This window comes from Penaeus vannamei, chromosome 30, assembly GCF_042767895.1.
Source record: "Penaeus vannamei isolate JL-2024 chromosome 30, ASM4276789v1, whole genome shotgun sequence".
NCBI lineage: Eukaryota > Metazoa > Arthropoda > Malacostraca > Decapoda > Penaeidae > Penaeus > Penaeus vannamei.
Window position 1 is genome coordinate 7,255,121 of NC_091578.1, and position 24,865 is coordinate 7,279,985.

Here is a 24,865-nt window from a genome sequence, read left to right on the forward strand (position 1 = left end):
TGGTGTTGACTATAGAACTGAATGTTTACACGAACAAGGAATACATATTTGCTAATAGATGTAATTAATGAATTATACAAAGCCTGATCAATTCTCAGGTCTGCTGTTCTTTGAATAACTAATTCCTTGTAATGAAACTTTTAAAACAAACCACTATATTCAGGTATCTTTTATCGAAGTGATGATGTATCTGCACTTGTTGGGTTGGCAATGATTGATGACAGGTTGATGGCAGCCTCTTGACTGTATTTCCGCCTTGAATAAATGCGTACTGTTTAGGAGCACTTGGGTAAAGTTATGTATGTGGAACTATGATACTTACCACGCACATCTGCAGTCTTTGTATAGTGCAATTTCGCTGACGAGTAGGAAAAGGCGAGAAACTCAAACACCAAATATCAGTTGTGATATTTATTAACTAAAGAGTAAAACTATGTAAAAATTCAATCGAATACTCGATGCCTACAATGCATAGCAATCCCGTCCCGGGTTCGGAGGTTTCACAGATTCAGAGATTGACTGCATCGGTAAGGTCAGGGGTCACGTCGACCTGCCTCATCACGTTACAGGTCGTGACTACCTTCGGAGGACACCCAGGGTACTCAGTCTCCTCTGAACGGTGTGATTAATGTATCGAGAGGTTGGAGTAATGGTTGGCTACAGAAAATCACAAGAAACTGTTCCTTGAGGACGAGAATGAGTAACCTGGTTCGTGACCAACAACTAAAAAAAAGTTCATGCGTTGTGCCTGCATGGTCATAAGGGTCATGCTTCGAAGTTTCATGACTCGAAGGAAGAGAGAGGAAAGGACTCACGAATTCTCCTTCACGCGAGATTCGGGCTTCTCAGAGAACCCGAAACGCGAGACTGGAGGTTCCTCCGACACCCGGGGAGGGGGATGGTGGTGGTAGGGGGACTTGCGGGTCGCGGGCGCAGTTTACAAGATATCTGAGGCAACGAAGGCGGGGGAGGAAGGTCCTGGGAGCCGGGAGGGAACAAGGAAGATTCCAAGCCAGTTTGCGGGTGGGGTGGTGGGCTTTCATTTGATTTTTTATAATCTTTTGCCGCCCATGATCACCTCACCTATTTTGTTATTCATATTATTTGATATGCGTGTCTGGATCAAGCACTGGCTTCTTGCGCACGGAAAGTGTACACCGTCGGCTTTGGGGAGGAAGCAAAGGTCCCGCTGCCTGAATTCTGATTGCATAACAACATGTGCATTATTTATCAACAACAAAAGATTCTCAAGAGCACAATCATCATCTTAGACGAGAGTTATCCATTACACCTAAAACAACACTGACTAGACTCGATGAAACACAAAGCTCAGTATTAACACAGACTCCATAGTACTCATCATAGTACTTAGTACTCACTACTAAGGCCTCATGAAAGGATTATCATACAATTTCTGCGACAAATAACGGACATTGTGATGAAGATGTGTGCGGTATTGGGTGGGGGGTGGCTGATGAGGAGGGGGAGGGGTGGGGGTCGCCTCTTCCTGGCTGGTGGGGGACAGCCGATGGGGGTGAGCCCAAGTCCGTGGGGGTGGGGGGGAGAGCAACATGTAGCCCCACACCCACACGCACACACGTCCACAACTACTTCTAGAACTCTCCCTAAAGTAGAGACACCACTTTCAAAAGTGAACTACTTGCTTGTGAACATATTAACAAAATAAGTCATTTTCCTTGAACCATATGGAGGAGTTCACCACTGTACACAGAGTTTTAACTAACGGCAATGCATTCGTTCAATTTGATTCAAGGAAATAAAAAAATGTACTCTCTGAATCAATCACGTATCCAGTGTACCTCTAGTTCACCAAACTAACACGTGGTTGTAGTTTCCCATGCTTTAACATCATATAATTCAATAAGTCTAAATTCATATAATTTTCCTAGTACATCTATGTTAACAATAACTTTGCGGAATGTACATAAAACCAGCGGTTCTATATACAGTGGCGCTGACAGTAATCTTGTAAATTTCCCATTCCTTTCAATACAATATCTCCCCCCTCAAAAATAAATTACGAAATAATAAATAAATAAATACATCGCACGACTTTCCCCAAAAAAACAAGGATTTACAACAACTTATCTGGACGACCATGAGTGAGGCTTAAAATCAAGAGCCAATGTGGAAGATTTCGGCCAGGTATCAAGCAGGTGAGATAGCCGAGCACGAGCCTCACGCATGGCAGCCCACATCACCGTCGATTTTCTTTCTCAATTTTTTTTTCTAATTCCTCGCTAACACCAATATTTTATATACTGTATAAATATCTTTTGATGTTTCTCTCAGCTACAGTCTAATACCAAATGCGGTTTTTAAATTGCCAATACAACGAAACTTCTAACAGCTTGCCGTGGGTCTAATACACGTTTATAAAAAATACCTAGCACAAACCACATTTGATCGCTCTTCCCGAACAAATAAAACAAATCCTAACTACTACAAGAGCTGAGTGGCTGTCTAAGCTCAACTGGCAGACGCTCCGCCAGAGAGCTCTTCCTCGTACTGCTTCCTGAAGCAGTCGCCGACGGGGAAGAAGTCCCAGCACCTTTCTTGGTACATGTTCCAGACGTACGTCTCCTGACCCGTGTACTCCGTCTCATCTTTGTTGATCAAATGCATCAAGAAGAACCTGGCGTGGCAGAAGAAAAGGTCTTTCATTAACTATGCTCTTTCCCAGAAACTATCAGGAAGAGATACAAACAAATTACACCATCTAATAGCATACAAATCCTTTATCTTTCCTATAGCTAGAAAAGAAATAAAGCTTTTGAAACACGGACTCATATCATCATGCGGATTTTCGAGAATCGAGAAGGAAAGACTCACATGTAATTAGCTAAGTTATGCTCCTTCTGCGTGTGCATATCGAAGCCATGCGGTACCGCGTCGAAGTAGTCGTTGCCTATACCGCAGATGAAGCAGTTGCTCTCCAGGTTCTCCTTCACCGACTCCAGCTGGTCTCTCAGCTCACCAAAGGCGTCAATGATCAAACCTGAAAGGCGAGGATTTTCTTTAAAACTCGTGTGTTTACGGATTTTGTGAGTAGGTGATCTGAAGGCGACTTCAATATTGCAATGGCAATTACCAACTATTATAAAAACGGAAATATACATAAATAGACACATAGGTACACATTCACACACATATCTTTATATTTTTATCTATATATCTATATCCGTCTACATATCCATCTTTATATCTAAAAACATGCACATATATATGTATCTATGCATATAGGCATGAATTTTGTGTGTGTGCGTGTGTGTGTGTGTGTGTGTGTGTGTGTGTGTGTGTGTGTGTGTGTGTGTGTGTGTGTGTGTGTGTGTGTGTGTGTGTGTGTGTGTGTGTGTGTGTGTGTTTGTGTGTGTGTGTGTGTGTGTGTGTGTGTGTGTGTGTGTGTGTGCGTGTGTGTGTGCGTGCGTGTGTGTGCGTGCGTGACGTACCCTGAATGATAGCCAGCAAGATGACAATGATGAAGAAGAAGAAGGTGATGTCGAAGACGATACGGTAGAACTCGTACTCGTCGCCGTCGGGAGCCTCGATCTCGTCACCAATACCACCACCAGCGCGCACGCCCTTGTACAAGTGGAACACGAAGCACTGAAACGGGACGACAGAGAGGCGTTGAAAGGCGTTGGTCAGGACGGACAACGAATCTGGATACCGAAGTATAAGAAAGATCAATAGCAATTCGTCTTATATTATCCTTTCATTTCTCTCGTAGCCTGAAATTTTTACTGCATTTTTGCCTTCATTTCTCTCGTAGCCTGGATTTTTTACTGTATTTTTTTCCTTCATAGCCTGGATCTTTTACTGACCGTCAACATGTCGTGGCACTTCTGGTCGACAACATCATCCTCTTCTGACACGTAGAATTTCCTGAAGAAGTTGAAGGCGATGACAGTGTAGCAGTACACGATAATCGTCAGCAACATGCAGGTGAGGATGAGCTGCAACGCGAAGAGAAAAGTGAGTATTGAATTTTTAAAGGATTTTTTTTAACGAATTTTTTATTACACTTTCCTGTAAAAAATAATTCACACCACCAGATCCATCAGTTAGAATGTCAACACAAAGACGTAAAAATGACCTGTTTGCCGTTGTGGGTGACGGACTGCAAGATCGTCTTCAGTGATGGGATGGACACAGCCACATCGAGCAAGTGAGCAGCGAAGAAGAAGTAGTTGATGTTGCCCAGCAAGGAGAAGGTCAGGTACCAAAGGTTGTACAAGAATTGCTGTGGGAGGAAATAAGGGTCTAGTGAAAGAGGCACTTTGTCTTCCTAACTACAGCTTCAGGTAGGACCTACGGCACCACTAATGGCATGGATATAGATAGGTGCATAACCAAAATCTATGCAAATCACTCCTCAGATACAAAACTTTACTTTCTTCACGAAAAATGAATGGAGTCAGGAAAGCAGAAACTCAAAAAACATTTGGATTTATAAAACTTAGCTGTACATTTATCTTCGCATATATAAGAACATATCTGTAGAATGCCGAAACTCACATTGTCAGTGATGGTGACGCCTGCCTTCCAGATCTGGTACTTCCAGTCGACCGAAGAAAGGCTGAAAGAAATTTCAAAAGGTAATTACTGTCGAATGCCATTATTTTTATTCATTCTGATTCATTAATATAAATATCAATTCTCACTGCGTCTACAATATATTTACAGTGGGTGTTCTGATATAGATCCTATCGCATATGTATATCTACCCTTGTTTTGAATATCTTCCATGCAGGAGTCAAACCTAACACAGAACTTTTTTTCTTCCACTAAGAAATTCCAGTCAGATAATAATTTCGATCATCTAACAACACTGTTACTCACTATCCGATGATGCCCGTTGGCACTTCCTCTTGCTTAAAGGACATGGTCGTCTCCATTCCTAAGAGGTTCGAGATGGCGTCGAAGTCGTAGGTCTCGCTGTACTTCTCACGGACCTTCTTCTTCACAAACTTGTCCCAGTAGTTGTTGGGGAAGCTCCTACGGGGAAGATACGGGGAAGGAGGGGGTGAAGACATTGGAAAGGAAGACTCGTTTGCTCAACTATATTGTAAAGATAACTTCAAAGATATTTTCAAACTAACTCACTCTCTCTCTCTCTCTCTCTCTCTCTCTCTCTCTCTCTCTCTCTCTCTCACTCTCACTCTCACTCTCACTCTCACTCTCACTCTCACTCTCACTCTCACTCTCACTCTCACTCTCACTCTCACTCTCACTCTCACTCTCACTCTCACTCTTACTCTTACTCTTACTCTTACTCTTACTCTCACTCTCTCTCTCTCTCTCGGTCTCTCTCTCACTCACTCACTCACTCTCTCTCTCTCTCTCTCTCTCTCTCTCTCTCTCTCTCTCTCTCTCTCTCACTCTCACTCTCACTCTCACTCTCACTCTCACTCTCACTCTCACTCTCACTCTCACTCTCACTCTCACTCTCACTCTCACTCTCACTCTCACTCTCACTCTCACTCTCACTCTCACTCTCACTCTCTCACTCTCTCACTCTCTCACTCACTCACTCACTCACTCACTCACTCACTCACTCACTCACTCACTCACTCACTCACTCACTCACTCACTCACTCACTCACTCACTCTCTCACTCTCACTCAAGCGGAGCTTCTTACTTCGCCGAGATGACCAGCTTGTCCCAGTGGGCCTTGATGTCGTCGTCCTCGGGCTGTTCGGCCACGTAGATACCGTCGAACTCCAGTCGTCGGGCCACGTCCTTCTCGCGCTTGAAGATCACCAGCGGGATCTGTCGGCGAGGATGGCTTGATGGAGTGTGGCTTATGTTTGTCTGTTTATTTGCTTATATTGTGTATGTCTATTCGCCTTTGCTTATTTGCATATTTTATGTGTGGTTTTCTTTATCTACTTATTTTGTACTAAATATATTATATTGCTTATAAAGTGTATGTTTATTCAGCTTTGCTTACTTATCTATTTTATTTTATTTTATTTGCGTATTTTTTGTCTTACATTGTTTATAATCCGTGTAATTATTCACCTGCTTATTTACAAATTCTAAGGGAAATCGGTGGATCTCCAGCGTTTAAATATATGAATATGCACCCGTATTTTACAGTAATTAAACATTTCTATACAACAGGCCCTACACGTTACTATTCCATAAAATCCTACATAGAACATCATTCCTCCAACAATTTCTCAGCATCATCATGACTGAAACTAGCAAATTGCCACACTTGCTTCATTGCTCCCCCTCAACACCCAGTAAAAAAAAAGTAACAAATAAACGAATAAATAAACAAAAAAACAAATAACACACCCACCTATCTCACCCCCTCCCCTCCCTCAAATACCCAGCATCAACATCAACTCGAACAGCAGTGATAAACCCCACTTTACCTTGAGATGGTAGTAAGCGAGCAGCATGCAGAGCGCGACAATGGAGTGAGTGGTGGTCAACAACCTCAAGATGTGGGACAGGTAGAAGTAGCGGTCGTCCATGTGGATCCATTCCTCTTCCTGCGGGGATGGAGGGGGGAAATTAAGGATGGTGTTGTTGGTTCTGTTGCTAATGTTATTCCTGTTCCTCTTATTGTTATCATTACTATGATTTATTATCATCATCTTTCTTTCTTTTTTTCTGCTTTGAAATTTGCACTGTAAATATCGCCGAAAAACATTGAAGACAGACAGACAGACAGACAGACGGAGAATGAGAGAGAGAGAGAGAGAGAGAGAGAGAGAGAGAGAGAGAGAGAGAGAGAGAGAGAGAGAGAGAGAGAGAGAGAGAGAGAGAGAGAGAGAGAGAGAGAGAGAGAGAGAGAAGTAAAGTGACAGAGACAGAGATAAAGAGAGACAGAGGACCACCCCTCTATCTACCTCTTCATCTTCCTCGTCTTCGTCGTCGTCTTCTCCGAGGGTGAAGTTGCCCGAGCCGAGTTCATCCGCTGCGTCGTCCCCGAGAACCGCTTCGTCGCCGGATCCCAGTAGGTCTCCAGATCCGAACGCGAACGGGTTGTTGACGTCCGTGTCTTCGCCTTCCTCCTCCTCGATTTCGACTACGGTAGCCTGTGAGAGCGATGGGGTTTTATTATGGTTTCGAAGGGGATTGGCGTTCGAGTATTTTACAGTGTTTTTTATCGTTATGGGTTGGTCGACTGATATTTCAGGAGTGTTTGTATAGATGTTTTGTTGCATTTATATCTATGAATGCATCGTGCAGTTTCTTAAACATACCTTCGATGCCTTGGTTTGCATTAAAAAAATTGTATCGATAAGACTTCAGTGGTATATTCTAATACAGTGGTATGGATTTTTGTCTCCGAAAAGAAGACTTTTACATCGTTTAAAACTTAAAACCTAGCTGTTCACATTTCATAACGCATTTACAGAAGCTAGGGCCTGATGAACAAATCTGACCTTGAAGAACAGAAGAATGAAGTTGATGCAGAAGGCAAGCACCAGAGCAGCGTACTTCAGATTGTAGAAGTTCCTGGCCAGGAAGCTGACAGCTCGCTTGTTGTAACCACTGAGATCGACCTGTTGGGCAAAGCACCGTCAGGCAAAGATGTCGGCTGGAAATAAGTTGATATATTGACAATCGGATTAGATACATATTTGTTGTGACTACTGCGCAATCAGATAGCGAGTGGAACTAGAAGTTAGTGTCTGACTAGTGGACTGGCTGCACAGGATTGTGAATGCGTCCTTACCACAAAGCTCCCAATCCTCGACAGGAGTCCTGGGCTTGGCTGGATGGTGGGAGGGGCTGGGGGAGGCTGGGGAGCGGGGGTTTCGGGAGGGGAAGGTTCCTGAGACTGAACCATCGTGGGAGTAGGAGGGGAGGGAGTGAGCTGCGACGGGTCTATTTGCGAGGGAGTGAGGAGGGAAGGATCCTGCGCACTGGGGATGTAAAGAGTGGAGTCCATGAGGGAAGGGCTCGAGGCCTCGTCACCCAGAGCGACCTTCGAGGCCGATAGACGCGACGGAGAGTGCGTGTCGATGGCATGGGACACCGTGACCTGCGACATAAGCGGGTCCGTCGGGATGGAGATCGACAGGACCTCGTCATACTGAGGGGGGTGGCCGGGTGACGACGGCGTGGAGAGAGAGAGGACGGGATCTGACAAGACTGGCGTCGAGGTTGCCAGAGATGGGTCCGTGGGGCTCTCGGAGTGATCGGGGTGTGACATGTCGAATTTCGACTGAACAGACTGCGAGAGGGAAAAGGACCGCCGGATGCTGGTTCCAGTTGCAGCTGACGCCCCTTGTTTGCCGGAGGACTGCGCGAACGTGACAGACTGAGAGGATCGCGGGGCTGCGGGGCCTGAGGACACGAAAGCCACCGTCGGAGAGGACTGAGAATGGGGGAACTTGCTCGCCTTGCGCCCGGGCGTGTCACCTGACGAGCTCGTCGAAGGTGTGGGGGCTGGGGGAGAGCGACAGGTGTCTTTAGTAGATTGAGCAGCCACAGGCGTCGAAGGAGAAGACGCGTGTCGCGGCCGGTGCCGGAGTCCTGTGGGGGTGGATGCAGAAGTACTCGGCCTGTCTGTGTGGGAAGCTGAGGGGCTGCTTATGGCAGGCGAGGAGGTCGAGTGAGAGGGTTTCGACGTCGAGGCTCTGGGCACAGGGGCAAGATTGCCGTCAGTGGTTCCCCCATAGGAAGACAGCGGCGCCACTGCCGGCGACAGAGACAGCAGGGAAGACTCGTGAGACGAGATCGGACTGAAAGAGATGATGCCAGAGCGCCGCAAGTCTTCTCTCTCGGCCGCGGCCGCCTCCAGGTTCGCGGCCTGGCAGTACGCGATGGCCTCGTAGTCACTGAGGGAGTAGGAGACCGCCGAGGAGGAGGCGGGGGTGGGCATGGTGGGCACAGTCTGGCTCTTTCGCATGTGTGAGCCTGACGTCGACCCCGACAGTGCCAGGAGGCCAGCGGTGGTGGGCGAGGTGGCACTGAGGCCAGAGGGAGTGACTGGGGTGTGGACGGCGCTGTGCTCAGGGATGGCGGGAGGGTGGAGACCCAAAGAGGCGGAGTGGGGAGTGAAGGACCCCAGAGGGGGAGGTGAGGAGAGGGGAGATGTCTCCTGCTGGTTAGCGTGCGAGGAAAGCAAAGACAGTTAAGTGATGTCGATGACAAAGCTCTACCAACTATTCACGAATGTTATTTAATATTGCACGCTTACAATTACACTCTAGTACTGATTCTACGTCACACTGTTAACACTAGAAAGCCCCAGTGAGAGACGCAAAACATATGGTGATCACACAAGAACAATTGGTGTTGTAGCGTTACTTTGCTTTTGGTTATGTTAGCCAAAGCATCTCTACGAAAAGTTTTAATGTAGTTGCAAATATGCATATCAGAAATGAATGACTAATCAATAGACAAACAGGTGAACGTGTCATGTATTTGCTTATTTTGAGAGAATGGGATGAAGTAAGAGTTATCTTCAAAATCAAAGATCCAATTTTTTCCCTGTTTTCTTATGCATGTGTATATGTTGTTTTTATATAGGAGAATATGTTTCTAAACTCAAATGCAGGTCAGTCTTATACAGTTCATTTGTTTATATGGTTTATCATCTATAAGCTGTTTCTATTAATGATTTTAATCTTCAAAGTGGCATGCCTGCTCGAAATTAAACTGAATAAATCTAATATGTATATTTGTATAGCTACAGAACACAAACAGCACACAAGACAGCACGTGGCACAAAAACAAACAAACCAAAAAACAAAAAAACAAAAACAAGTATAGCACGGCTGAGTGGAACCTAGATCACAGATTCGCGGAACAGTCACGCACACAAGTTCTGCCCAGCGACTGAAGCCAAGAAACACAAATCTGTGAAACGCCCTTCCTGAACCGGGCCGCGCTCTAACACGACTCTCGGTGCGTGTGAATTGAACGAAGGGAAACGGAAGAGGAGGTTATTTCGTCCTCGTCGGGGGTTCAGGCAGACTCACCTGAGCCACGGGTGGAGGTTCTGCTGCGGCGGAGCTCTCAACCACCTCGGCCTCCTCCATGGCGGCGGCCTGTGCGGTCTCCACTTCCTTCTTCTCAGCCAATCTGTGGCGGGGACTGCGTTAGTGATGTCCCTCGGCGTGTGTGTGTGTGTTGGTGTCAAGTGTGGTGTGGTGTGGTCTGTTTGTTTGTTTGTTTATTTGTTTGTGTGTTTGTTTATTAGTTTGTGTGTTAGTTGGTTTGTGTGTGTGTGTGTGTGTGTGTGTGTGTGTGTGTGTGTGTGTGTGTGTGTGTGTGTGTGTGTGTGTGTGTGTGTGTGTGTGTGTGTGTGTGTGTGTGTGTGATAGAATTATAACATTACAAAATTATGCACATGAGTATCATCACAGGACCAAGAGAAAAGCATAATACCACCTGGCCGTGTACACAGCAACTCCCTGCTGCGTCGAAACAGACGAAGAAGGAGGAGGAGGAAGAAGAGGAAGAGGCGGAGTAGGGAAAAAGACAGAGAAAGAAGAAAAAGAGATGAAAGACAAAATAATACAGGAGAGAGAAGTCGATGATCCGATGAAGAAGACAAGGCAACAGAGAAATAATAACAATAAGGAGACGAAATACAAGAAGATGGAGACAAGGAACCAGAAAAGAAAAGTCAGATGATATTTTTCTTAATCCTAAGAAAATAAAAATAAAGAAACAAAAAAAAAAAGAATGAAAATTAAACACACGGGAGCGGCACCCATGCAACAGACGTCCAGTCTATTCGTCACACAGAAAAAATATAACAAGTTCATCATTGCGTTGCCAAAATAAACTGAGGATTTTTTTTTCTTGTCTTAGGTCTTTTATCGATATGTTTTTTATATTGAGGATCTACGTCAACTTCAGACCTCGTGCTGTCACTGTGCATCGGTCAATAGAATTTAGTCTGCGAGAATCGAAACCAAAAACAGAAGACGATCAGACGGTTATGCGGATTCAGAGAGAAATAAAAAAGGAGGGAAATTTAAATAAGTTCTGATTGAAATTCACAGTCAGATACAATGAATGAAAGTGAAAATAGTCAAGGTCAGTAAATAAAAGAAAATTTAGAAATCTAAACTCAAGCTAAAGAAAAAGAAAATCTTTATGAATTGTCTTGTTTTCTCCATTTCATGATTTAAAATATGGTGTTTAAGATTCGTAATATATATTCGAATTTCTTTTTAAAAAAGCAGCAAGACAAAAATAAATATAAGTAGCCGCGAGGGAGGAAATATAATCCAAAAAGAATTTTTTAAAACCGGGTTAAAGAAAAGGAAAATGTTAAACAAGAAAAAAAGCAAAAACACTTTAAAAGGAAACTAACGTGTCGGTCTCTGGAACATCTCCTTCCTCTGGTCTAAGATATTAATCAAAAATTAATTCAAAGACCAAAAAAAAAAGAAAAATCGATCACAGAATAAAGACACAGTAGCTGAAAAAACATGTGTTTTCTTCTAAAGACTGGACTACATTAGCAAGCAAAAACAAATGCAAAAAATGCGAAAAATACAAGATAAGTTAAATTATTACATTGAGATAAAAGCATACAAGAAAAATGTGTTAAGATGAAACACTTTCTACAAAAAAAATCAAAAATTATTTCCTACACGTAAAGTAACAAAATGTAAGTAAATACAGTAGTTCAAAAAATAGGAAACCTTTTTCCAAGTCTACTTCATACTTGTAAAAATAAATACATTCTTTTCCATGTTCGAAAATTTATTAAAAATATTCATTTACTATCAAAGAAAAATCTCAAAGTAAAAACCACCATGAATGAAAAGAATAAAAAAAGCGAAAAAACGTCTATAACTAAAAGCAGTAGAATGAAATAAAATAAAAAAGTAATTTCTTCCATCTACACAAATAAAGTAAATGAACAAATACAATAAAAAACATAAATAAATAAAAAGACTAAAAGGCAGTTGCAGTCAGTAAGCAGTGTGCATGTGCGTGTGCAGTCATCATCAGAGAAATGACGTCATAAAAAACAGCGCTCCTTCACGTCAGCCGCTACGCCACAGGTTACCACAGAAGGGAGAAAAAAAGGACGACTTGTGTATGAAAAGAAGAAATAAAAAAAAAGCAGTAGCAGAAACACGTGTATCGGGACTAACTTGGCAGCCGAGATCGCCTCTTCGGCAGTGATGTCCTCCTTGAGGTCAGCCAGGGCGTCTAAGATGGGCTTCACCTTCTCCTCTTGCGTCAAATCCGCGGCCTCCAGGGATAATCTGGATCGAGGCAGTGCACGCGTTAACACTGGCGCCCTCACTACTCGACAACACGGCGGACCGGGAGAGAGGGCAGGGCAGGCGGCCTTCTCGGAGGGCGGGGAAGGAGGTGGGGGCAAGGGGAGGGGCGTGGGGGGAGGTGGGGGCAGAGGGAGGGGGGGGGGAGGGGGTGGGGGGAAAGGGATGGACGAAGGAAGAGAGGGAGCGAGGGCGGTTGGAGGGAGGGAAGAAAAGGGAAGGAGAGGGAAAGAGAAAGTGAAAGGGAAGGGGAAGGGAAAATGAAAAGGGATTGGCGCGGGAGAGGAATAGGAAGAAGGAAGGAGGGAGGAAGGGGAGGTAGAGGAAGAGAAAAGGGACAGGGAGGGCGAGGTAAAAAGGAAAGGAGAGGAAAGAAAGGAGAGAGAGAGAGAGAAAGAGAGAGAGAGAGAGAGAGAGAGAGAGAGAGAGAGAGAGAGAGAGAGAGAGAGAGAGAGAGAGAGAGAGAGAGAGAGAGAGAGAGAGAGAGAGAGAGAGAGAGAGAGGCTGATTTTGCCTCATAAGATTTGAAAGATCCTCTCCAGAGAAGCGCCGACGGGGACAAGGCCAAGGGATGATGAATGACCCAAAAACCACAGATGGTGAACAACCCGTTACACATTGAACACAAACAATGCCTGTGTCAATAAAGGGAAATTGCATTCATATTCCATTGTTTCAGGGATAGAATAAAATTTCCACAGAAAAAAAAACGAATGCAAAAAAGAAATGAAATCAAATAACGGCCAACAGGAGTCTACAGGTGTACGAAAAGACAAACATACTACAAGTGGGAATACTATTCAAGGACCAAAACAGTGACAATGCAAACAATGTGAAAGTACAAACAAGCCCCTCCTCTGCTTGAGGAACAGCTCTGGTACGAGACAAAACGTCTATACCGCATATAAGCACGTTACTTGCAAGTATTGTGAGTACCATGTGAAGACATATACACACACTGTACAATGTGGGTACAATTTTGGAAGGTAAGACGACAACAACAGGAATTTGTGGGGAAAAAATCAACATCTACTTGCGGATAAGAGGTACCTCCTTTGCCCAAAGACTCCCACAGGCGAATCTATAGGGCGTCTAAGACCGTTCAAAACAAGTCCTTAGATCAGAAATGTTTAGTTTGTGTTAAGAACGTCTAAAAGAGGAGTTAGAGACTTCAATCCACGAGGAAAGGTCAAAGAGGAATGTCGGCAACCCTGAAGGAACACCTTGAGCAGATACTTCAGTTGACAGGTTTGACGGTTTTAGAAAATCATTGGTAATCACATGTAATGGGTCAGTTAAGAATAATCACTAGGGTGATTACATCAAATTCCATTATAAATAAGATTAATCAAATCTTTACATTTTCCTTTAGATTCACAATTATTTTTTTTTAATGTTAGAGTTATCATAAATTTGTATGTGTATATTCAAGTGCTCGTAATGTTTCACTTTTTCTAACGCGCTGTTAGACAATCCAAATAATATGCGCAATTTTCCTGTCAAACGAAAGGATCACTCTCTCAAAACGAATTTCCTTCTCCTGGAAAAGGGATCCTCGCCCCCCTCCCCCATCATTATTTCCCGAGGATGGCGAGCAGAACGACTATTGCTACTGCTACTGCTACTAAGGGTCAGGATTGTCACACTCAGTGTGTTCTACTTTTCAGTGATTTTCATTTCCTACTTTCCATTATCTTTGACTTTTATCTACTCTTTATTACCTGTACTTTTTCATCTACTCTTCATTATATGTATTCTTTATCTACTCTTTTATTATTTGCACTTTATCTAAACTGCTTTATCTATCAATTTTTATATCTTTATTGTATGTATTTTATTATTTCACCTTTCTCTAACTTAAATTTCTTTATAAAAAAAAAAAAATTCTTATAATCCAATGGACTCACTGCTACTTCCACAACCACTAATGCTGCTGCTTCTGTTGCATTTCAGTATCTCAATCATCCTACTGCTTTATCTTCCAATGTATATCTGGGCACTTCATTTCAATAAAATAAGTAACCATTATACAGATACCTAAAAAAAAGATAAACTCTTTGAAAAGGCTCCAAACTGGTCTCCAGAATTCGGAAAGGGCGAGTCGAATCCCTTATGCATCCTAGAGAGAAGTATCGGAACCTCTTTCAATACAAAACCCAAAACCAAAACAAAAGAAGTCTTACTGTTCGCCTTCCGGTTTTTTGCCTTCTTCAGCGGGCGGCGCAGCATCTCCTTCCGGTATTTCTGGTAACGCCGGTACTGCTAACGGTACTAACGGCCCTGCTTTCTCTTCCTTTTCTTCAGCCTGTTGTATGGGAGGGCAAAGGCGGTTACACGATCAGGTATGATACGAAATTAATCAAAACAAAATGGGTACGAATAATGTAGAGCCAAACCTCATCAGTTCCACTTGAAAATTGGGGGGAAATCTGTCAGAAAAAAAGTAAAGCATCGGGAAATATTGTGGTAGAATTAACCAATCGGGTACTTCCAGAATCCTTTCAATGTTTCCTTCAGAAGTTACTTTAAAGTCCAGCTAAATATACTTAACTTGATCTGGTCTAGACGAATCTTTAAGAGTCGGGGAATCAACATGGGAAAAAGTCAAATACTTCAGTACTGGAAGTTCCTTACCATATCTATGATTACTTTCTAGAAACATGACACGACGACTAGGCTGATTTTTTTTTTACATATTTAGCATTTGTAGCTATAAAATAACATGTTTTCCTGTTTAAATACATTCTCGATAGCTATTTCCAGTAAAGAATAGTCATCTAAAAGAAGAAAAAGATATATATATATATATATATATATATATATATATATATATATATATATATATATATATATACATATATATATATATATATACATATATATATATATATATATATATATATATATATATATATATATATATATATAGAGAGAGAGAGAGAGAGAGAGAGAGAGAGAGAGAGAGAGAGAGAGAGAGAGAGAGAGATTCCTAAATACAAAAAAACGTACTAATTACTGCTCCTGCCTCAGAAAGTACACACATGCACACGAAACCTCTTCCAACGAACCAAAATCCTGGAACCGGAAAACCCACCTTTTCCGCGGGAGGTCCTTGCATGAGACCCATGAGAGCCTGCCACACTTTGCGCAACACGTAGACCACTCCAAACGCGCTGTGGTACATGATGAGGAACAGGAGGCGACAGAAGCCAACTGCGAGTTCGGTGGAGGACATCTGCTTGATTTCCTTGATCTTCTTCTTGAGGTTGGAAGGAGCGAAGACCGAGAGGCCCTCGAGCATCTGGTCCTTCACGCCTCCGATCTTCGACTTGATCAGGTCCATGCCGGTCCTGGGGGAGGGGAGAGGCGGGAGGTACATGGGGGTTCGTTATAGGGGGAAATCGGTTGTATATTCAGAAGCATGTATATAAACAGTGCCTGACAGCCAGATAGGGTGAAGATACGTTTTCTTTGGTAAGACAAGTATACAGGTATGTGTTCTTTATTCTCTGCTTATGCATTAATTAGCCTTTTAATTATCTTTTCCTCCTCTTTTTTATGAATGTTAAAATATATCGTTTTATATGCACACAACACGAAAATCTAGCCTCACAACCTATCCACAGCCAAAAATACTGAACGCAAAAACCCACTTTTCTTCTTCGTCTTCACTGAGGTACTTGAGGCCGTCCGCGTTCGATTTCTTGGACATGGCGTCGTCTTCCTCTTCCATCAGGGCGGTGGCGTGCTGCATCTCAAAGATGGCGTCCTCGCAGAAGTTGACGAAGGCCTCCAGCTTCTCCTTGTCTCCCTCTGTGACGATGGCGTAGAAGAAACTGCGCTTCGAGTCCTTGATCTGAGGCTTCTCCCACTGGTCGATGTTCTCCTCCTTGATCTCGAAGTACACGCGTTCGATGCGCTTCGAGCTGCCCATGATCTCGATTCGGCCCAGGAAAGGCTCGAAGTAGTTCAGGACAGAGCCGGCAGTCTGGGAGAAAATATCACGTATTATTTTCTCTGATATGATAACAGCAATGATGATGATAATGATAATACCATTGTTAGTAATAACAACAACAATAATAATAATAATTATGCAAATAATGATAATTGATAATAATTATAACACAATTGATAATGTAAAATAATGAGGATGATGATGATAACAATAATAACAATAACAGCAACAATGATAATAATAATAGTACCAATGACAATAACAATACTAATAATACACTTTTCAGCAACAGCGCAGTACAAAAACGCCCCTTAGACTGAAGTTACCTCAAGGAAGCGCGCAAGTCGAGGTTCGTTGGGCATGTGTTCGGACAGGTTAGTCAGCAGCACGGCCAAGTTGAAGCCGATTTCCTTAGCGGGGTTGTGGAAGCGCTCGGTGAACTCCACGTAGTCGATCTTGCCGTCGTGGTTCGTGTCGCAGCACATGAGGAGGAAGTTGATCTCCTCGCTGGCGGAGAACGAGGGAAGTCATGAGGAGTTACAGATGTGCCATGGATATGTACTTCTATACTGTGTTCATCTGTCATGGGCATGCTGTTTCATACTATACTTATGTGTCGTGGATATGTACTCCTATACTTCGCGTACTTGTCATCGGTATGCTGTTCCATAGTATAATTATGTGTCATAAATACGTATCTATACAGTGCTTACTCGGCATGGGTTTGCTGTTTCATATTATACTTATGAGTCATGGATACGTATTTCTGCACTTTACTGGTGTGCCATGAATAAGTACTCCCATACCACACTTAAGTATCACGAATATGTACTCGCAAACGCAGATATTCTAAGCACTACACAGTAAACTGGTACAAGTAGAGAAATGTACCAACAAAACACTCATACAGTAGATACAAAAGACGTATTCAGAAAAGCAACTCACGTGGTGTAGTTCTTCTGCTGTTCCATCTTCTCCTTGAACTCGATGGGCGTGACAGTGCCATCCTTGTTGGTGTCTAGTTCCTGTGGGATGAACAGTAAGTCAAGATGCCATCCTTTTGTTGCCATGATAACCCAACCCTCTTTCTATTAACGTCATAAGATAGTACCCTTCCCGCTTTCTTTCTTTCTTTTTCAGTTTTAGTTAGATATACCCTATTCTTACTGTTTATCATGTTTATCACCTCAATAATTCTATTTAGCGATAAAATTTCCCTCTAATTTTATCAAGAACCTCCCTAAATTCCAGCGTTTTTAACATTAACCTCTTCCATACGAGATCTATCCTAACAAGCTCTTTACTGGCCTAATTCGCTGCGTTTGGCAGGATGACAGTTTGAGGGCTCTCTAATTTTCCATCACTCAAATACTAATTGGAATTTTCTCTTTTGTATTTCTCGTGTTGTCACGGAAACCTTGATCTACTGCTTACTCATATCCAAAGCTGTCACGAAACCCTTTCTACTGACTTTGCTAATTGTTGCCATGGTAATGTGACATCTTTCATGCACCGGGGAACTATTGCTACGTCTAAAGGTGCATTTCTGCTTACATTTCTATTTGTCTAACAGTGCTATCGATCTTTCTAAGCTACATTTTAGGTCACTACTTTTTCCATTTAATGTTAAAGTCACACAAACTATTCACATTTTTTTTCTCAAAATTAGATTGAATGTATTGAAAACGATGGAAGATTTGAAAATATCTGCTTATTGCTATTAATAAAGTCCAGAACAGAAACTCATCATTAAATGCCTTTGTGCAATATACAAATATACATATTACAAATATGGAATGTAAATTGTAACAAATCGCCAGATAAGAAAAAATATCTATATGCACAAAAGTAGAAAAGAAATTTAAAAAGGCCTTTCTTAGATATTTAAATTACATCAGAGAAAAGCATTCGCAATATCAAAAACTACTCACGTAGAGAAGGTGACACGTCTTCAGTTTGCCTAGCAAAAACTATAAATAAGCAACTGCAATGCAACAACTATAATCAATAACTTTTATGTAATATTTTGCTTGGAGTGGACTCGGATTTGTATCATATCTTCCTCTCTGTTGCATAAAATCTTATTTAGTAGACTTGGGGATGTCTGAACATGCAGTCAATTGAAAAAGAATGTTTATGATCTTTGCCTTGAATAACTAAAAATAAATTACTTTAAAAAACAAAAACTATGAAAAAATAACTGCATGAGATTCTGTTTCAAGGATCTATGCATATTTTTTCTTCAGCCATCTTCAGCATATGAAAAAAATCGAAAGAAAAAAAACTTGTCTGCAACCAAGATGAAAAACAGTTTGCAGGTCAAGCCATTGCATCTGTCCTTCCAGAAAAGTTATCTATAATTGAAAAAAAGAAAATAAAAAACAAGATATATCAATGTTTAAGAACTCATGAATATATATACTTCAAATGCTGACAAAAAAGGAAATATTATTACTTCCATATCAAGTTTCAACGAACAAACAAAAGCATAAACAATGGATAAACTTAAATATGATTTTTTTGCAGGGCAAAAATAAGCTGTGTGGAAAAGGATGACTGAAGCAATGATTTGATTTAAAAAATATATATGTGGGGAAAAAAAAGAAGAAAAGAAAAAAGTAAAATAAAAATCCAGTCCATTAATCATCAAAAAGTACCAAGGAAAAAAAAAGTCTGCATTTTCCTGAAATTGTCTTGTTTTCTTATTTTGTCTTCAGTAAGCACGCCAAGACGAGACGAGGTTGACAGTACACGACTTTTCTTCAAAAACTCTGAAGGGAAGAACGTACCAGGTTTCGCTACACACTGTATGGCGGAACATCATGCAAATCCACACAGCAAAATACGGTATCATGCACGGCTTTCTTTAACACGTGTGTGTGTCATCACATTTTGGGTTGTTTAGTACATGCCTTTTTTTAATATACTCCTCCAAACTCACGCACACACACACGAGCGCATACAGCTTAATGACCTTTTAAACAAAATCGAGTGCATTTGTGTTTTTTTTCTGTACAGAAAAAATATAGTGAAGACCGTGTACAAAAAAAAAATAATAATAAAAAACAGAAAAACAAAAATCCTGTTTTACTAGGCTTTTCACTAGAAATTCGAAGAGAAAAAAGTAAATAAATAACAGCTGTTCAGATATTTATTTACTGGTGTATGCGAGACGGGTGCGCGAGCGAGGAGAGGGGGAGGGGGAGGGGGTACAAACCTGGAAGGTGGTCGAGCTCGTGAGGTCCCTCAGTTTTAGGAACATATCGAAGTACCTCAGAATCAGCTACAATCGTGAAAAAGAATGGAGAAGAAAACGAACACGTAAGAAAAAGAGATCACTATAAATATGTTAGAACCTGGTGGCTATGGAAAATTATAAAAATGGTGCTCCCGGTACTTTTTTTTATTATTATTTTGTTTTTGTTTTTTGGCGCCTCCAATCCATCAGGGCCGTTGCGTCTTCTCAAACGCTGCCGTGACACATGACCTCGATAAACAAATACATAAAAACAAAAACACAAAAAAAAACAAATAACAACTACGCCGACATTATTTTGCACGTCGATCAAACGCGTAACTAAATAAACTGAAAGAGAATCCCACTATCTTGCCGGAAGGTTGATGTCAGTGGAGGCGCCTTGACTCAGACCAGGACTGCAGTGCGCGCCGGGTGCCGGTTCGACTGCTGTTGAGCTTCTGTCTGACGGAAAAGCAGGAGGCTGAGGAGAGGAGGCGAACCGGGAGGAGAGGAAGACAAAGGGGAATAGAAAGCAGTTGAGAAGATAGTGTGATAGATAGAGATAGACAGATTTGTGGATACATTTAGATAGAAGGAGATATAGAGAGAGCGAGAGAGATAGAGAAAGACAGAGTGCAAGAGAGAGAGGAGAGAGAGAGAGAGGAGAGAGAGAGAGAGAGGAGAGAGAGAGGAGAAAGAGAGAGAGGAGAGAGAGAGAGAGGAGAGAGAGAGGAGAAAGAGAGAGAGGAGAGAGAGAGGGGAGAGAGAGAGAGGAGAGAGAAGAGAGAAGAGAGAGGAGAGAGAGAGAGAGAGAGAGAGAGGAGAGAGAGAGAGAGAGAGAGAGAGAGAGAGAGAGAGAGAGAGAGAGAGAGAGAGAGAGAGAGAGAGAGAGAGAGAGAGAGTAGAGAGAGTAGAGAGAGAGAGAGAGAGAGAGAGAGAGAGAGAGTTTTTCACAAAAGAGAAAGGGGAAAAAGCGTGGAACAAATCATATTTTCAGTGTGTTGATGTATAGGACATTACATAGATGTGTGTGAGCGAATTAACATGAAATGAGTACAGGGAATGAGTTATGCATAAGAGGACGCGTTAGAGGGAGCGACTAAGAGACAGACAAACAAAACTATTTTTTATGAAGCTGAACGTGGAACGGACACCCGGCGTGGACAAAGGGACACTCGGATATCAAAGAAGCGTGCCTGGGCGCTTTAAGGCCGAGGTTGCAAATGAGGTGTCGCAATCTTGCAGTGGTAAAAAAAGGACGCCGACTTGGCATTCCTGAGGCCACAACTCGTCCCGCTTCAGACGGTCTCAGCTTCCATGACAGCGATTTCATCATCATTATAATTTCTGTTTATTCATCTATCGTTGCTGTTACTTTTGCTTTTGTTTTGTTTTTAATATCTACTTTCCCAATGTTGCTCTTCCATCCCGCCAAGAAGACCCGATGGAGAAAGCATACCCCGCCATCCTTTTGCAAGCGACCTAAAGGAAGTCCCCAATGCCTAGTGAGCCAGCCAGGAGGGTCTGACAGCGGCTGGAGGGAGAGTGTGTGACCAGAGGATCGGAGTGTGAAGGTGGAGACTGCGGCCTACCAGGAACGATGCTGATGTTGTCACCTCCTTGAGCCTCAAGAAAAGGTTGAAGAAACGAACGATCATCTGCATTGTGCGATAGATAAACAAAAGAGTAAAGTTATTCCAATCTTTCTTAGTGTTGGAGGGATCGTCTGTTCAAGGGGGGCGGCCGCACTTGCGACGCGCCCGTACATCTGCTTCTCATTCACTCTGTTTAGTGTTTTGGCTTGACAGATTTTGCCGTTTTTTATTCTCTCTTTATACATTTATTATGACTGACGTGGGTGTGCGTGAATATAAACAAGGGGATATGAGACTACGAGTATGTGTGACTGTTCATATGTGCACATAAACAGATAAGCAGATAGATGGATAAGGAAGTAAATATGCCAACAGATGAATCAACATTTACACTAACAGCGAGCTGGGTATGCTAGACAGATAACACCGATATATAACAAAAGTATATGGAGAATCAGATACAGAATTATGAATGGATAAAAAGTTATAGATAAAAATATATATATACATGTATATGCGCATATATTCTATATACATTTAATTAAAATAACTATAATTAATATTCATCTTTCTTCTTAAACCTGCAAGGCAATGTCCATAAGTTTATGTCGAACAATATACATACGTATTTCATAGATCTGGAATCCAAAGCTGCAATTAATATCATAATTATACCACACATATATCATGCAAGTCAATATGATTCAATAAGTTCAAATACTGTTTCAGATTGATAGAAATAAGTGTTTGATAATTGACGAAAATGTTTATTAACATACAAATCAATGTTATCAGCATAATCAATTGCCAAGATTACTTATGATTCCTCTCTCATCGATCAAAATCTTCGTATGTTCATTATGAATTAAGTCCCATGTATATAAAAATTAGGAAAATTCAGTTGAGAGAACAAATCCATTAAAGTGGCCAGGATCATCTTATATCAAACTGACTTACCTTACCGGAATGACTCGCCCTTTTAGGCTTAATAAAAAAAATATATAGCTCTTTGAATCTACCTTTCAAAGCCAATTCTGGAAAATTATATTCTTTATTTTGGTATCTAAAAAAACAAAAAACAAATTATATTCTATATTTTGGTATCTAAAAAAACATGATTAAGCCCCGTGTTCTATTTCGAATTTCCCATAATCGTGTCTCTCGAAATAAGGGATTCTTACCTCGACATTAGAAGCGCTCTCCACTAAGGTGTCCACCATCTGCTTACCAATGGTACCATTTACCACGTTACCTGTGAGGGAGAGGACTCGTTAATTTTTTCTTTTCTTTTTTTTCCTTCTTCTTTATAAACAACATGTGCAGAATTGATACAGAATATCCAGTATCCCTTTGGTACGGATTTTCATAGAAGAAAAAAAGGTGACATATTTTATCAATGCTCCGACAGCTATAAATATATCAGGCTTTTCAAAGGCTTCTTTCCAGGACGCCATTATCCTAACTGCCCCTCGCACAGCTTCGACGACGACTTACCCTCAAGCATAGAGAGCATCATGATGACCATGTCCTTCTGGAGGTTGAGCAGATCCTTCAGCAGATCCACCTGGGAGGAATGCTTGCTGAGCTTGTCCTGCATGTTGGCGAACAGGAAGAGAAAGCCGCCGACGGCGTCCCACAGACGGGAGTGAGCGAGCGTCTGCTGGTTGCCCACGCACGGGCCCTGGATCACCTCAGTCAGGGTGTTGAACACCTGCGCGGGGATGAGTGCCAGGAAATGAAAAGGAACAGGAAACAAACCTATGTATACAGATACACATGCACATACACACATACATACACGCACGCACGCACGCACGCACGCACGCACGCGCGCGCGCGCGCGCACACACACACACACACACACACACACACACACACACACACACACACACACACACACACACACACACACATGTATGTATATTTATACAAATATATACACAAATACATATATTTATATATTTATATATGTATATATATGTATGTATATGTATACATATATATACAAACATATGTGTATATATATATATATATATATATATATATATATATATATATATACATATACATATAGGCTATATACATATGCATATACATATAGGCTACATACATATACATATACATATGCATATACATATGCATGTACATATTCATATACATATATACATATATACAAATAATATAAGCGCACATACATATGTATATAGATAGATTGCCTTCTAAGCTCTTTTATGTTCTAACCTGGCTAGCAACACCAATGGCCTTGAAGAAGTTGGCCTTGCCGGCAGGGTCAATAATTTCCTTCGACGAGTAGTGCCAGTAGAAGTCCATGATGGACTCCTGAAGGCGCAGCAGGTAGTCGACGGTGCAGTTGATCACGTTCACCGTCGTGGTGTTTCCTGCCTGTGTCCTCAGGTAGTTCTGCCAGTCTGGAAAGTAAGTCATGCATGTAAATAATGTCTTTTACCTGCGCAATTAACTTTTTTTTAGAATGGGAATGAATGACATTCATAGTGAATCATAAGTTCCATCTTTGTTTACCGGGTTTCTAATGTTCGCCTCCCACCCATGAAAGAAAAACTCTGCGTAAACAAAACCGAATGCACGTAAATTTTCTTTTCAATTAAATCATTCTTCATTTAGTGACGGATGGCGGAGAACGTTCATTAGAGGATCAACAGGACCGCATAATTAAAATTACAGTATCATCTTCATCGATTATGATATTACTATTTATATTTCCCCAGTAAAAGAAACTGCCATTCTGAAATCCTTGTTAAAACCATATTTATTTGTGATGCTACTATTCATATTTCTCACCCATGAAAGAAGCTTCTGTATACATGTCCTGTGTCAATGCTACCTGTATTCATTACGATATTACTGTTTATATCTTCCAGCTATTAAATAATTTACACTCCCGCCTCTAAAAGGAACTCAAACGATACTTGAACGACAGACAAGTCTTCCCACGAACCGAGGTTGTGGCCTTCACAGGTGAGTTGGATGAAGCGGAAGAGGGCGCAGGTGAACTCGGCGTCGTGCATGTTCTTCTCGCCCGCGCACCCGTCGGCGCCCACGCCCAGGCCCTCTGCCTTCGTGTTGCGCTCGAAGGCGTCCAGGTCGAGCACGGAGCAGGAATTCATGAGGCCGGCGATGGACAGGAAGAACGCGGCGTCCTTCTTCTCCTTCAGGTAGTTCAGCATAGCCTAGAGAAAGAACAATATATATATAATTTTTTTTTTTTTTTTACAAATTATTACAATCAGGAATAAATAAATGAACATACTCAAAAAATCACATAAACAAAAATGACCACAGATACACCCATTCATATACATTCTTACACCGATAAAAAAGTAATCACACTTTATGTCATACGGTCATAACTTCACTCAAACATAGGGCACTCACCGCCTGGACGTCCACGTTGCCACCGCGCAGAATGGAGATGCCCAACTTGAGTGTGTTCATGACCATGTCGCTGGGCTGACCTCTGGCGGCAGAGACGTGCAGCAACACCATCTCGCTGACGCCTCTGTTGGACAGTCTCGCCTGGTGGAACAGCAGTTTCTGTTTCTCCAACTCTTGTTCCTGCGGGGGAGATGGAGACGTCAGGAAAGGAATATCTTTTCGAGTGTCTCTGATGCTATTGGGGGAATCGAGAATGGACAGAGAGTTAATGGAATTCCTAATGATGACATTGAACTGATTGTGTGCCTCGTTCCTGAATGAATGATTAGTGAGTAAGGGAAAGGATGGGGAAGGTGCCAGATACTAAGCGTGAAGAAAGTACACTGGTGATAATAAGTGTGCTAATCACAAGAA

At 42.0% G+C, this 24,865-nt stretch overlaps 1 protein-coding gene across 1 annotated transcript in view; it reads right to left on the minus strand.

The window, feature by feature from the left end:
- Positions 1-396: 396 nt before the first annotated feature.
- RyR (Ryanodine receptor) overlaps positions 397-24,865 on the minus strand; it is a gene marked incomplete in the record, with an annotated part of 178,643 nt that continues 154,174 nt past the window's right edge. Inside the window, 24 exon segments of the mRNA XM_070142884.1 lie at positions 397-2,656; positions 2,854-3,019; positions 3,471-3,627; positions 3,846-3,977; positions 4,118-4,264; positions 4,540-4,600; positions 4,864-5,019; positions 5,664-5,794; positions 6,409-6,528; positions 6,889-7,077; positions 7,429-7,548; positions 9,976-10,078; positions 12,115-12,228; positions 14,430-14,551; positions 15,341-15,596; positions 15,900-16,234; positions 16,531-16,711; positions 17,150-17,229; positions 19,422-19,487; positions 22,219-22,289; positions 22,532-22,748; positions 23,279-23,466; positions 24,015-24,246; positions 24,452-24,631. Coding sequence (XP_069998985.1) covers positions 2,491-2,656; positions 2,854-3,019; positions 3,471-3,627; positions 3,846-3,977; positions 4,118-4,264; positions 4,540-4,600; positions 4,864-5,019; positions 5,664-5,794; positions 6,409-6,528; positions 6,889-7,077; positions 7,429-7,548; positions 9,976-10,078; positions 12,115-12,228; positions 14,430-14,551; positions 15,341-15,596; positions 15,900-16,234; positions 16,531-16,711; positions 17,150-17,229; positions 19,422-19,487; positions 22,219-22,289; positions 22,532-22,748; positions 23,279-23,466; positions 24,015-24,246; positions 24,452-24,631 — 3,690 coding nt within the window.